The 14,398-nt window shown below is 32.0% G+C and overlaps 3 protein-coding genes across 3 annotated transcripts; 1 reads left to right on the top strand and 2 right to left on the bottom strand.

The window, feature by feature from the left end:
* The first annotated feature begins 2,008 nt into the window (after positions 1-2,008).
* On the top strand, positions 2,009-4,795 carry LOC107941427 (bidirectional sugar transporter SWEET2). The gene is made up of 6 exons (XM_016874990.2): positions 2,009-2,336; positions 3,412-3,448; positions 3,570-3,786; positions 3,957-4,115; positions 4,208-4,327; positions 4,427-4,795. The coding sequence occupies exons 1-6, from the start codon at positions 2,276-2,278 to the stop codon at positions 4,538-4,540; spliced, it is 708 nt and encodes a 235-aa protein (XP_016730479.1). The 5' UTR covers positions 2,009-2,275; the 3' UTR covers positions 4,541-4,795.
* Positions 4,558-7,782, bottom strand: LOC107941428 (uncharacterized). The gene is made up of 2 exons (XM_016874991.2): positions 7,047-7,782; positions 4,558-5,439 (listed from the first exon to the last, which is right to left on the bottom strand). Exons 1-2 carry the CDS (start codon positions 7,542-7,544, stop codon positions 5,377-5,379), a joined length of 561 nt encoding a protein of 186 aa, XP_016730480.1. The 5' UTR covers positions 7,545-7,782; the 3' UTR covers positions 4,558-5,376.
* A 1,105-nt stretch (positions 7,783-8,887) lies between these two features.
* On the bottom strand, positions 8,888-14,100 carry LOC107941425 (mitogen-activated protein kinase 19). Its single transcript, XM_016874989.2, has 10 exons — positions 13,599-14,100; positions 11,960-12,368; positions 11,594-11,721; positions 11,425-11,484; positions 10,755-10,904; positions 10,502-10,657; positions 10,156-10,367; positions 9,939-10,040; positions 9,681-9,835; positions 8,888-9,481 (listed from the first exon to the last, which is right to left on the bottom strand). The coding sequence occupies exons 1-10, from the start codon at positions 13,620-13,622 to the stop codon at positions 9,081-9,083; spliced, it is 1,797 nt and encodes a 598-aa protein (XP_016730478.2). The 5' UTR covers positions 13,623-14,100; the 3' UTR covers positions 8,888-9,080.
* Between the last annotated feature and the right edge of the window lie 298 nt (positions 14,101-14,398).

Genomic DNA, 14,398 nt, shown 5'->3' with positions numbered 1-14,398 from the left:
GAGCTAATATTCAATTTGTAAAAATATATTATTTTAAAAAACCAACATAAAAATCCAAAAAAAAATACATAGATCGTTCTCGTGCATATTTATTATATTATTATCGTTAGATACAGTTTTAAAATCAATCTACTTAATCATATTAACGGTAATGTTAACTGGATAAGATTGACAACTGTTTGGGATAAACTACTTGGACCTTCCCAGCTCAGCATCCTTTGTCTTGAAGTTCTTTTTAGTATTTTTTTATGTCATTTTCAATTAAAAAGCACGTGTCTAATAATAAAATAGCAAAAAGTAAAAAAAAACTCATAATATTTATTAAATTCGGAAAAAAATAAATTCCTTGAAATGGAACTAAATTTTCAACCAAAAATGTAAAGACTTGAAAACATATTTTTAACCAAATAAAACAAAGGTAAATTATTATTAAATTATTTTTAAAAAACACAAACATCAATAATTATTACTGAAAAACAAGAAGGAAAGAAATATGATTAAAATATGACGTAATGAATTACTTTGACATTTTTGTCTTATATAAATTAATAAATAAATTATTATTTAATTTATATCCAAATATATATTCATGTTAACGATAAGGATAGTACATTGAAATTGAAAAGGTGAACAACCCTGGCAGTGTTTTTATTTTTAAATTTTTGCAATTTTATCATTCAATTTTTAAGTTTTAAGGTATTATCATTTACTCATTCAATCCGTTGAACTTTTCTTGAGGGTTGATTATACATGTCAAATTATATTTACATTTTCATTTTAGTTACTTAAAAAAAAAATTTTGTGTGTGTGATAAAAATAAATAAGTAGATTACATTAATTAGTCCAATCAGAAGGGATATTCTTGATAAATTGAAGTCCCTATGTTTGTTGAAAGTCATCTTAGCTATACAATCTATTTCAAATTTTTCTTCACGAGGAATATACTCAAGCTTCCGATGTCCAATAACCAACAAGAGTTGCTGAATACACCTAATAAGCGCAGAAGAAGATGGTTTTGAGGAAGTATCTTGAATAGGCTGAAGAACCTCTAAATTATCAAATATGATCACCACTCCATTATAGGTCTGACTCAATAATATCGTCAAACCATCAAGAATCCTCTACAGTTCAATGTTAAACACTGAACAATGTACCAAACTTCTGTTAAAACCCAGAATCTAACCGCCTCGACAATCAAAAGAAATTTAGGTTTCATACACAATTATTAAAGATGAGTTATTTAGGTTAATTTTAATTTTGAAAAATAGAATATTTTAAAATTTAGAAGAAGATTAATTTCATTAATTTCAATATTATAGTAACAAAATTTTTCAATAAATTATTTAATTAATTTTTATAATTTGAAATTTAAAATTTAAATATTAAAAAATATTTAGAACTCGACAAGGGGTAAGAAAATACAATTTGACAATTTTTTTAAAGTATTAATTTAGTTTCTATTGCTTTTTCACTTTAGTTCTTAATATTTTTTATCCCAACTAACACTTTAAAAAAAATACTTTTTTGGCAACTAAAATAAAAGTAATTTAGAAGTTGAATGACCAAAATAAAAGTGTAAATATTATATGACATGTATAGTTAACCGCAGATAAATATATAACAGTAAAGTGATTAAAATGAAAGTACCTTAAAATTTAAGTAACCAATTAGATAGTTATTCAAATTTAAATACAAAACAAAAAATAATAAAAATATATACTAAAACTAAAAATTCAATAAATATCTTACAAAAATTATTTTTTTAAAGTTCCAATAAAACTACTATTGATAATTTTATTATTAGAAAATAATAGAATGTTAAAAAATATTTTCATATTTTATAATTAAATTTAAACAATAACATAATGTAATTATGGAAACAGTAATTTGAAATGGAATAATCGATGTCGTGTCCCTAAAATGTGGTGCATATCATAATGGCCATTTGGTAGCACATGAGGGATGAAGTACGTGGTAAGCACGATTTTCCCACATTTTTTTTATTTATTTTCGCAAATACATAAGCAATAGTGCCCCACTAGAAAACTCCGAGAAAAAAAGACAAGAGTTCAGAGAGAAAAAGAAAACAATTTGTCTGAAAAATATCTGTGAAAAGACTAGGGAGCTCGTTGTTTTTCTATTTTCATTTTCTATATAAATAATTCAGGTTTGGTTGGATTTTGGTGGCCTGTTTGTTTTTGTGGTTTTCTTCTTCTTCTTCTTCTTCTTCTTCTTCTTCTTCCAAGTTTGTGTCTGTAAGAAAATTCCCTTGTTCATGTTTTTTTCTATTCCAAACGGTACCCTCACAGTTTGCAGAGATGCAGCTGGAATCGCTGGTAATGTAATCTTCCTTCTTCGTTTATTTCTTGTAAAGTTCATTTATTTTTTCTAGAAATTTCATTTTTTGATTGAATTAAGAATGACCCATTAGTCCATTCTTGAAGATGAACTAATTTGATTAATGCTTTTTTTAAAAAAAAATTGATTGATTTGAAAATGACCCATTAGTCCATTCTTGAAGATTTTGGAGCTTAAGGGATCATCATGATTTTTCTTTTTAATGTTGCTGGGAATTGGGTATTGTTTAAAGTTGAACAAAAGCTTGATTTTGTTGTTAGAATTGCTAAAAGTTAATTTTTTATACATAATTTATTCTTCAAATAGTTGGTGGTTCTTTTTTTTTCCTGTATTTAAGTTGATTCTGAGAAACTGAACTTTATTTGCAGAAATTAGGGAATGATTAGAATTTGTGATATTTTTCATGTCATGTCATGTTTTATCTATGTTCCTCTTATTGTATTACTGTCGTGTCTAAATTTGTTGGATTCTTGCCTGGTTTAGTACAAATGGGAACCTCTCAACTAAAAATTGTAAAATGGTCAATGTTTTTATCACCCTGGCTTCCCTTTATGCTTTGTTCCCTGCTAGGGTATGGTGCGTTTGGTTCGGATAATGTTTGAACCGACTTTTTGGAGCAGAAAAGAGTTTTGTTGTGTTTTATTGATCTTAATTAGCGTATGAAAGTTTGTTTGTTGTTCTTCTAACATAAGTCTCTAAGTTCCGAATGGAGTTTCCATCTTCGGTAGGGATGCTTTACATGCACCAATAATTGTTATTGAGGCAATGTACTTTTCGATACTTGAGAATAAATCTAACCACGATTGCACTTTTGAAAGTTTGTTGTTATTCTACCGTCAGTTTCTTGGTTCTTAACAGTATTGCCATCTCCGGTACCGGTGCTTTACATGGACCAATAGTAGTTCTTTAAGGGAACATGCCTTTTGCTCCTTGATCATTGTAAATGTCATTTGATGATTTGATATATTGAGTTTGTTTGCTTTATATGCAAGTTTCGATGGGAAAAATCATATAAAACGACTTCAATCTGATCTCAACCCTTGTTTATTTCAGGGAACATCTTTGCTTTCGGGCTGTTCATATCACCCATGTATGTTCTATTTTCTAAGTATTTTAATCCAGTTTGTAAGAATTTGTTTTCTGAAGGAATAGATTCTTATATCTTATCCTCTGATTAGTTCCGATTATTGCTTTTCGTTTTAACTTTTCAGACCCACATTTAAAAGAATTATCAGAAACCAATCCACCGAGAATTTTTCGGGATTGCCTTACATATATGCCCTCTTGAACTGCTTGATCTGCACGTGGTATGGCACGCCCCTGGTATCTCATGACAACGTACCGGTTATGACAGTTAATTCGATCGGTGCAGTTTTTCAGATTACCTACATAGTCACCTTCATTGTATATGCTGATAAAGAGAAAAAGGTTATCTAAAATTTTCAAACTTATATGCATTTGTTGTTCTGGCTACGAGGATCATACCCTTATATTATGTTTGTATGTATGTCGGAATAAGAACTTTAAGAAAAACAAAAACTCCAGCTAATATAGGTGTTGTTTTCAACTGTTGGTCATATGGTTTGTGTTGATGACAGATGAGGATGCTCGGAATGCTACTCACAGTTTTTGGCCTACTGGCGATCATAGTTGCTGGGAGCTTGCAGATAGCTGACCGAGCAACACGGTGGATCTTTGTCGGGTTTTTAAGTTGTGCTTCTCTCATATCAATGTTTGCGTCCCCTTTGTTTATAATAGTAAGTCGATCGGTCAAAAGCATTACATTTGATTGTTTCTGAAAATTCATTATTGATAGACATGTTATCTCTAACAAGAACTTTGTTCCCAGAATTTAGTAATTCGAACAAGGAGTGTTGAATTCATGCCATTCTATCTCTCTCTCTCGACATTCTTGATGAGCACGTCGTTCCTCCTATACGGCATCTTTAACTTTGATGCCTTTATTTACGTAAGCTTCCTCTAACATCGGCGACAGATTCTTTTTTTTTTTTTTTCGTTATAAAAGTTTTTAGTTTTATGCATTAAAATTGGCTCTTTGTTTTTTCAGGTTCCAAATGGAATTGGAACTATTTTGGGGATTCTACAACTCGTGTTGTACTTCCGATATCAAAAGAAGTCCATGGAAGAATCCAGTGAACCACTCATGGTGTCACAAGCGTGACTCTTGCTTTCTCCCGGAAAGGTAATTGCTTCTATATTCCGTTTCTACACTTCAATGCTTTTTCAATGGCGTGTAAGTGGAAAGTTTTTTGATGTTGAGGTGTGTATAGTGATGGGAACCTTTGATGTATGGTTTCATTCGTTGTATTATTCCGAACATGTTCTGATTCTTTGTCTAAACAAATTTATTCATCGACACTCCGGTTTATTACGGACAGTGTCTAGGCTTTGCATGTATGAGCGAAGCAAAAATTCATTTCGGTTTGAGATCCAGTCGTTTACGTATTACTACTGTTTTTGCATCATACAACTTTCCAACAGAATTTGTGCAGCACTTGAATGTATGTGTTTGCAGGTGATGAACTTGATCGATCTATGTTATTCGAATTCGGGCATAAATATCATATGCAGATATATGTTTCAACACGAGTTTATTCAATTTTAAAAAGCTTTTTCATATATTTGGAGTTTATATACATGTACCTAAAAATGTGCTAATTCGATTCAATCCCGGTGGAAGTGGTCTTTTCCTATAAGTAGAAAGCCGAACTTAAATAAAGAGTCGGAGCAACATAGATAATATTTGGCTCAATCATGTGAAGGATATGTTCCTATGGATTTTCCATTTTTCCAATTTTCTTTTTTTTATCGAAACTAGGATATGTTCCTATGGATTTTCCATTTTTTCAATTTTCTTTTTTTATCGAAACTAATTTTTTGATTTTTTATTTTTGTTTCGAAATACTAGGGCTAATAGAGTAATTTTGTACATGAGAAAAGTTTCAGTTACATTCCTGAAAAACTTTGTTCGTGTTACAAGCTAATTTTGTACGGAAATTAAAGCAGGTCCCTTAATGTTGTTCTCACAACTCCTGTGGGTTTTCCCTGAAAATGATTACCCTGAAAATGATTACCAATAATATATTAGTAGGAAATCTAACGTAGTGTTACCAAGTAGTAAAAAATTTAAATTCAAATGTTGGACTTGAGCTCGATTGAATAACTTGATTCAAAATTTATCTATTTAGTAAATAGTAAATATATTTTTTATGTCTGACTTTAAATTTAATTATTTACACTCTATATTAATCTAAAATAAATAATAAATAAAAAGTTAACTAAATTCATAAGTTATTTGAATCAAATATTAAGTTACGGGAATTCATTTTTAAGTCGAATTTAGATTTAGGGGTAAAAAGTTTTTAAAATTTTTTTAAAAAAATAATTAAGTTCCTGCTTTTCTTTTTTGTACTCAATTGAGTACTTAAACTTTTAAAATGTATAAAAAAGACTCAAAACTTTTTCAAAAAAAATAATTAAGTGCTTTTTTTCACTTAATTAGATACTTGAACTGTAAAATGCATCAAAAAGTCTCTTTAACCATTAGCTTTGACAGTTAACTACTAAAATTAATTGTCCCTAATTTTTTTTAGATAAAGTCATCCGTGTCACAATCACAGCATGATATGTGGCAAAAAAATTATAAAAATAAAAATCAATAAAAGTTATAAAAGTTATTAAATTTTAATAAAAATTATAAAATTTTGTAAAATTTTATAAAAATCATAAAAAAATTATAAAATGCATCAAAAAGACCCTTTAACTATTAACTTTAACCGTTGATCGTTAAAGTTAACGATCTTAGTTTTTTCAATTAAAGCCATTATATGTAGCAACAAAGTGTGACATGTGGCGAAAAGTGATAAAAAAATTATAAATCAATAAAAATTATAAAATGCTTCTTTTAGTATGATAATTTTTATAATTTTCTTACGACTTCATAAAATTTTATAACATTTTTTATATTTCTATATATATTATAATTTTTTTATATTTTTTTATTAAAATTTAATCATTTTTATAACTTTTATTGATTTTTGCCACATGTCACGCTGTGATTGTTACACATGGTGGGTTTAATAAAAAATAGTTTAAGCACCCAATTGAGTGAAAAAAAATAAAGGCTTAATTGCTTTTTATGCATTGTGAAAAAAAATTATCAATTTTTTAGGCATTGTGAAAATTCAAGTAAAAAGTGAATGAAAAAAAAACAATAACTTAATTACTTTTTCTTTTGAAAAGTTTTAAGGTTTACACCCTTAATCCTTAAATTTAATAAAGTGACCAAAAAACTCCCATATGCTCGCATGTTTTTCCCTTGACTTGTAGTGAAAATTTCACTTTGCATCCTGTATTCTAGTAAAAATAAATCTTACTTTGGCCCTCTATATGTTCGCATTTGATTGGATTAAATGGCCACGTGGAAATTTTCTTTTAGCAGGAATGGTCAAGTGACTAAAGTGAGGGACGAAATAAAAGTAGCGAGAGCAAAGTGATCAAAAAAATAGTAAAAAGACTAAAGTAAAAATTCACTATAGTAAAAGGGCCAAAATATATATTAAACCTAAATTTGTTTAAGCTTTACTATACTTATGATTTAATATTTTTGCATGAAATGAAGTGAAATCATTGATTTTAGCTATGGAAGAAACTCATAAAATAATCACCTGATTATCGTTAGCCCGGTCGGGAAGTCTCTTGACGGAATCATCAAGCAACTGCCCTCTTTCATCATACAAAATCAGCCCACTAAACCGCGGCAGCTCACATTTCTCCCCCATAAGTATCGGTCTTTGCCACACCGGCGAATCCGAGTTATGGCTTCGCCACCCCACACTATCTCCATACTCTTCCAATCCCAACAACGGCGGTGGCCTCTCTTCCCACCTAAAACTCCTCTCTGGCCACCGTTTAGCTCCACTCCACATCACTGATCCCATCAACACCTTCTTCGATACCCAACTGCAACCCGGCTCACACCACTTCGCATTCATTGAACCATCCCCGACCGCGTCTCCGTCCACCACTTGCTTTTTTCGAGCTTTCTTTTTGAGAACCGTGGCGGCACAAAGACCAACAATGGCAGATGCAGCACAAACGAAGACGATGACTGCTTCTTGTGTTGTAAGCTTCCATTTCTCCTCTAAACTCCACAATGCTTCCATGGATTCTAACGAACTAAAGATAAAGTGCGGTGAAACGTATAATGCATGTATGTAAATGATGAAATATATGTTGGGTTATGAGATCATAATATCAATGTGCGTTTACGGTACGAAGACATTAATATTTGTATAACGTTAAAAATAATAGGATATATAAATATATAAAAAATCTGGGTTTATATTATTACAGTGGAAAAGAGGGAGCTTTCACATGAGAACCACCGTCGTCACTTGTTTTAGCCGTTGGGAATGTATCACCACCGATTTAGGGTAATAATGACAGTTCACGAGGCATGCATGGTTGGAATGATGAATTTATTTTTTCATTTTCATGAAGAGGATGATCAAATTATTATTTATTGTAAAATTATTAAAAATGATAAATCAATAAAAATTTAATTATACTAAAATTAATTTTACTTCAATTATTTTTAAATAAATTTTTAATGAATAAATTTGTTAATATTAAACCTAAAATAATTTTTTTAACAAACAATAAATATTATTAGTAAAAATAAGTCTCAATCATACTTCAAGAAAAGATTCTTTTAATTTTAAATAGAATTATTTTCTTTTTTTCACCTACTCTTATTTTTACTCATTCTTTCCACTCCATTATATTAGTTGTTTCATTATTTTTATTTATTATTATTTTTAATTTTTCATTATCTTTTTAATATAAATGTCTGGTTTGCTTTAAATTAGAGGTGTGCATGGGCTGGGTTACCCAGCCCGGCCCGAAGGTCCGCCCGAAAAATAGGAGGGTTTGGGTAAAAATATAGACTCGAAATATGGGTTTGGGCACAAAAAAGAGGCTCATTTAGAAAATGGGCCTAGTTCGGGTAAAATTTTTTGGCCCCGGCCCGACCCGGCCCGGCCCGACCCAAATTATATAATAAATAAATATTTTTTTATTTTAATTTTTAATTATATTTATATTTTAATTTTAATTTTAATATAATCAATTTTTATTATATATTTTCAATTTGTGTATTGTTTTAAGAATTGTTTTAATATATTTTTTATTTGTTTCTTGTTTTAATATTTGTTTTAAATGTATTTGATTATTTAATATATTTTAAATTTTTTATTTAATAAAATAAGTTAAAAAAATTAATATGAGCCGGGCCAGGCCGGACTCGGGCTTAACAATTTTATTTCGGGCCGAGCTTGGACAAATTTTTAAGCCCATATTTTAGGCCGGGCCAGGCCTAAAAATGGGCCTGAAATTTTTTGTGAACCCGGCCCGACCCAGCCCATGCACACCTCTAGCTCTAAATATACCCCATTAAAATCATGGGGGTAAAAAACTGCTTGTATATTTTTCATTACAAAGAGTCTCCTACGAAAAAGGGAGCAATTTATTTCACTGCGAGAATTCAATGATACAACATTCTAATTACAGGACATAAATTAGATAAACGGGAAACTAGCAAACACCCTTCACAAAGGAGCCCTCAGCTAACCTCACCTCACCTCTCTCTCTCTCTCTCTAATTAGATCCATCTAGCCGACATGGACAAGACAAATCCAGGCTCAAGACAATCCATAATGAACTGCCCCGGCATTCCTGTGCGCTGCTACAGCGACGGCTGCAGCACCAACTGCACCGAACTGGGACTGTGCCTGGAGAAGTTTAGCATCTATGGGTAATCTTTGCTCGGTCTTGGTCTGAGTTCTGTAATAGGGGTTGCTGTTCATATCGAATGCAGTTCCTGGGGACGGTTTTGCCACCATGCTAAACTGTTGTTGCGGTTTGGTTTGCAGATTCCTGTCGGCCTGTGTTCCGGATTTCTCTTGATTTAGGAGGAAACAATGGGGGGTGACATTCTGTGGAGGGACTGCATTTCTGTAGAAGTTCTTAGTGTCGTAACCATCTTTAATGTTTTTTACGTCCTCATATGGTACAACGGATCCGACAACTCTCCCGGGCTTTGCTGTACGGAAAGGATAACACTTCTGGCTCAGCAAAATAGTAAAACAAACAAAAGGGAAAATAAAGCCATAACGAGTCTACTTGGCTCAGACCCACATCGAATGTGCGCCGCAATGGGATAACATATTCACGAAACTATTACGAAATATGGTTTCAATATTCAATGACCAATAGAAATGAAAGACAGAAAACATTCATACCTGAAGGCACCCTAGGCGGAGGCCGTGTTGGCTTTGGTTTACTAGAAATTACATCCATTGCTTTCCTGGCATCTGCTTCTCTATCTTGTCGGTTCTCGTACGAAACTGAAGTTGACTGTGTATTTGGAGTAATACCATTTGAATGGACGGTAGACCTGCAAATAAACAGAATAAAAGTTGGACATATATAACTATATACAACACTCAGACCCGGGGCCAACTAACATAGAAACCGAATTGTCAGGAACATGTAAATACCTTGGGAGGGACACATGCTTCCTCTCCAGAGGGAAAACTGCTGCACTTCTACCACCATTTTCCTCGAGATATGCGAAATGCTTTTTGAATTGACCGACAGGACTGTAATGAGAAAAAACCATAATATAAGCAAGTGGACTAAATTGAAAAAATAAAACAAGATACGAAAAATCATAAGTTACGATTACTAGATTATGCAACTAGAAAGCATTCAAACCTAGGATAAAGGAAATTGGATCCTTCATGTCCGTTCAGGTAGTCTTTGAGCAGCTGAGGATGATATTCTAGTGCCTCCCTGTAAATTAATTCCCTTATGTCCTCCTTTGTCACCCGTCGTCTCTCAAACTCGAACTCTAGTTTTGATATTGGTTGACAAGAAGGTTCCCTCTCGATTTTAGACAAGCCTTTGAAGTAAGGGTCGGCTAATGCCTGTTAAATTAATACAGAAAAGTTTCAGTGTGTTGAAAAGAACGGGTAAACTCTTGGTCACAACATTGACATGCCCAAGAAAGCCCCATATAGAAGACACCATTTTTACGGCATTAAAAACGGGATAAACCCACCTCCTCTGCGGTTGGCCGGTCCTTGGGATCAAATGCTAACAGCCTCTGCAATAACCGCACTGCTAACGGGTCTGCATTTGGAAATTTTTGTGAAAATGGCACGGGTTTTTTTTTCCGCATTTCAGACAAGTATTTTCTTGCTTTGTCATTTCGAACCTGCACTTGTTATATGAACCAGAATCACCAACTTGTAACAAAACAAGCACACACACATACGCACACAACAAAAAGGAGAAAGAGCAAGTTGCTGTACCCCGGAAATGGTTTCTAGTGAAGGTGTCCCTACAAGATCAGTGATCAATTCTAACTGATGAACAACACTTTTTCCAGGAAATAGGGGCTTCCCCGTCAATACCTCGGCAAAGATACAGCCAATGCTCCAAATGTCTATAGCCGGAGTATACTGCAAAAAGTTTTCGACAGAAATCAAGATTTAAATAATTAAAATTTAAAAGTCACACCCCAGGTAAAGCACTGCAGTGAAACAGACATAACCAGACACAATTACCTGGACGACAGATTTTTCAACTTCCAGGAGAGTTCATAGTCCTCCCTGAACAACAATTATTTTAATCTAGGCATTACTACTTACTAAAAAGCACTCAAGCATTCTTTATACATATTAAGAAAACATGTTGATTTTCTATGTAAATAACTCAAACAAGCCATAGTATCTCGATGATTGCACTCCAACACTATATATCATCCATAGTTTAATGTAATGAGAATCATTAAATGAAATAATAAAATAAGATAAACAGTCAACAAAATTTTAACACCAAAACACGAATCTGACACATTGAACTCGTAAGTAAACCAGATGATGCTAAACAACAAATCTCCGCCAAGCTTTTGGTCCATAATACAATACATCACACTTTACCATATTAAACTAAAGGTCAAATACAGCACAAAAGTCCTACCTTAGAAAAGAAAGATCCACATAGCTCTGGAGCCCTATACCACCGTGTAGCAACATAATCCTGCAAGGAGCATTGGAAAATGACAACTATGTTAAATATTCATATCCACTCTTCTTTATGAAAAAAATGAAGGCATGAAAAAAATAAAATAAAATAAAATAATACATACCGTCCAGAAGACTGTCGTTGGGGTATCATTAAATGCAACTCTTGCTAGCCCAAAATCACAAACTTTAAGCTTGCAATTTGCATTTGCCAGTATATTCTTCGGTTTAAGGTCACGATGGTACACATTGGCTGAAATCAAGAAGTTACAAATCAGTATAAATTTGCAATTACTTCAAGGACCCTACCACAACGAATTTCCTCTCGATTAAAGCATGTAAACTTGTAAAGATAACAAGGCTGGGAAACAAAAACCAAAGCAAATAAAATTATTACTTCTACTAAAGAGAGGAACTTCCATTTTTCGCTGAAAACATTGCAAGTGAAACATTGCAGAAATGTACGAGGGAGGGAGGGGAAGGGCTTTTACCTGTATGCATATATTTCATTGCACGAAGCATTTGGTAAAGGAAAAACTGGTGATGCTCTCGTGTTAAGTCATCATTAGCTTTGATGACTTGGTGAAGATCCGATTCCATGAGCTCGAAAACAACAAATAAGTCTTTGAACTCCCTCTTTGATGGTGGCAACATTATACGTTTAATTTCAACTATGTCGGGATGTCTAAGAAGCCTAAGTAGCTTGACTTCACGTAAAATCCTAATTGCATCAGACATATGCTCAAATACATCTTGTATTTTCTTTATTGCAACTTTCTCACCCGTATGTGTGTCAAGCGCTGCACAAACTACTCCATAGCTTCCCTTACCAATGACTTCAAGAATCTTGTACCTGTTTGCATCCCCATATTCGGTGAAAAAGTCCATCTCTTTTAGCTCCTGAAGAATAAAAGAGAAACTCGATCAGAATCATGCATTCTTCGACCATAAGTAAAATTATCCACGGACTTAAGAAACGAAAAAGTAGCAGCAACAAGAGCATTAGAAACAACAGAATCATGCATTGTTGGATCCCACAGAATATACAATACGCAAAATATTTATTTATGAATTTAAATATGCAAATCCTTGCATGAATTGGCTCCAAAAGATAACTATTCAATCTAAAAGTTGCTTAATGAAGTAAAACCCAGGAATCTTCCTATTGCAAAATTAGTAACCTTCAAAGATGCAAAACTAAGACATTAAGAATAAATCCGAAAGTCTTTGCTTTGGGGAACAGAATGAGGTACCAAATGTTCTTTCTTAGCTTCACCATTTATATTAGTCAAAAATAACACAAAGAATCTATCAAAATATATTCATTTCTTGCAGTTGAGAAAAAACTAGAAACAAAATCAACACCACCTTTAGTAAAGAAAACCAGATTGATAAGAATCCAATAATATCAGTAACCATCTTTATCATATTACAAAAAAAAAAGCACTTCAAGTTTACAACATTAAGCATTTCAAGTAATTCAAAGAATTCCAACATTTAAAAGCCAATGAACATTTTACATTTACTCCTTCTATTAACTAATAAAACAACACAATGAATTGCATCAATCTGATAATCATGATCATCCAACTAAAGCACCTCTAAAAGCTACAAATGCAGAAAAAGTTTCAACATTTTTTAAACTTCCAAGTTGATTGAATAGCCTGAAATTTAAGAACAAATTAAGGTTCTATCCTTTTTCTTTTCCTTTTTACTATTAGTTTCTTCATTATATAAAAAATGTGAACTCAAATCTAATATTTTCTAAGCTCTAACCAGTTCCAAAACTATGCCTGTTCAATCTCAGAGCATATTAACACAAAAGCTAATAAATAAATTAAAAGAAAACATCTAACCAAATATGAATTTTATGAATTTAACTTTTAAATAGAATATAACAAGGTTTATTAACTTAAATTTCAATTACCTTAAAATCGATAAAACCTAAGCAAGATCTTTTCCAACAAGACATCAAGAAGAAAGAATAATCTTTAAATTTTCTTTATCGAAGCCATGTTAAATGCAATTAAACCCAGATCTTAAAATTCCTAAAATTCAAAAGCTTTAAACTTAAAAACAAAAAAAAAACTAACAAAACTTACAACCCTAAAAGAAAAAAAAGAAACTAACCTTCTTCAACTGATTTTGTTGCATCTTTTCTTCAACCCAAATTAAGAAACCACCAAAAAGATCTCTTCTTTGTTTTTGTTTTTTTTTATTCCCTCTACTTCTCCTTCACTAAAACCAAAAGACCCAGATACAGAAACAAGAAAAAAAGAACAAAATTTTTCTCGGTAGCCAAACAAGAAAAAAAGCAGACTAGAAAGAGAGAATCAACCGCATTTGCCCTCCCAACACCTAGACCTACTTTCTATCCACCAAACCACGCAAAAGAAGCTGTTTTTCTCCACCGTTAGATCAAAAGGTTTTAAAGAAGTTCCTGAATTCTGGGTCTAATAAAAATCTACAAGATCTGGGAGATGAAGTAAAGAGAGAACTCAAATGGGTTTCTTTTGGATCTCAAGAAAAGAGAGAAATAATAATGAGGAGGAGGAATTGAGGATCGGTGGTGAATGAAATATAAAATACTTTTTTCGCCTTTTTTTTAATTTTCTTTCTCTTTTTTTTTTTAATATTGAAAACCAATTTTTATCCATCGATTTCAATATTATTATTTTTTGTGCCGTTTGGATCGGTACTTTGTTACGTACGGTATGTATATATACGTTAATGGCAGTATTGTAATTTACAATTGGCTACATATTTAAATTTTATATTTTTAACAAGCATATAAAATTTTTTTAAAAATGAATTTAATGCATTATTTTATATTTTTTGAACCTCTTATTTAAGGGTAAACTATCAAAATAATCAGTTTATTTACCTCATGTTATATTTTAGTCACTTAGTGTTATCGCGTTATAACATTT

Source organism: Gossypium hirsutum, chromosome A11, assembly GCF_007990345.1.
Source record: "Gossypium hirsutum isolate 1008001.06 chromosome A11, Gossypium_hirsutum_v2.1, whole genome shotgun sequence".
NCBI classification, from domain to species: domain Eukaryota; kingdom Viridiplantae; phylum Streptophyta; class Magnoliopsida; order Malvales; family Malvaceae; genus Gossypium; species Gossypium hirsutum.
The sequence above is the reverse complement of the archived record's forward strand: the minus strand, read 5'-3'. Positions and strand labels throughout refer to the sequence as shown.

Coding starts and splice junctions, on each gene's coding strand:
- LOC107941427 (XM_016874990.2), top strand. CDS start 2,276: ATGTTTTTTTCTATTCCAAACGGTACCCTCACAGTTTGCAGAGATGCA. Junction 2,337..3,411: donor AGATGCAGCTGGAATCGCTG/GTAATGTAATCT, acceptor TGTTTATTTCAG/GGAACATCTTTGCTTTCGGG. Junction 4,328..4,426: donor ACTTTGATGCCTTTATTTAC/GTAAGCTTCCTC, acceptor TTGTTTTTTCAG/GTTCCAAATGGAATTGGAAC.
- LOC107941428 (XM_016874991.2), bottom strand. CDS start 7,544: ATGGAAGCATTGTGGAGTTTAGAGGAGAAATGGAAGCTTACAACACAA. Junction 5,440..7,046: donor ACCGGGCTAACGATAATCAG/GTGATTATTTTA, acceptor AATCATTTTCAG/GGTAATCATTTTCAGGGAAA.
- LOC107941425 (XM_016874989.2), bottom strand. CDS start 13,622: ATGCAACAAAATCAGTTGAAGAAG. Junction 11,722..11,959: donor AATGAAATATATGCATACAG/GTAAAAGCCCTT, acceptor TCTTGATTTCAG/CCAATGTGTACCATCGTGAC. Junction 9,836..9,938: donor AAGCATGTGTCCCTCCCAAG/GTATTTACATGT, acceptor GTTTATTTGCAG/GTCTACCGTCCATTCAAATG.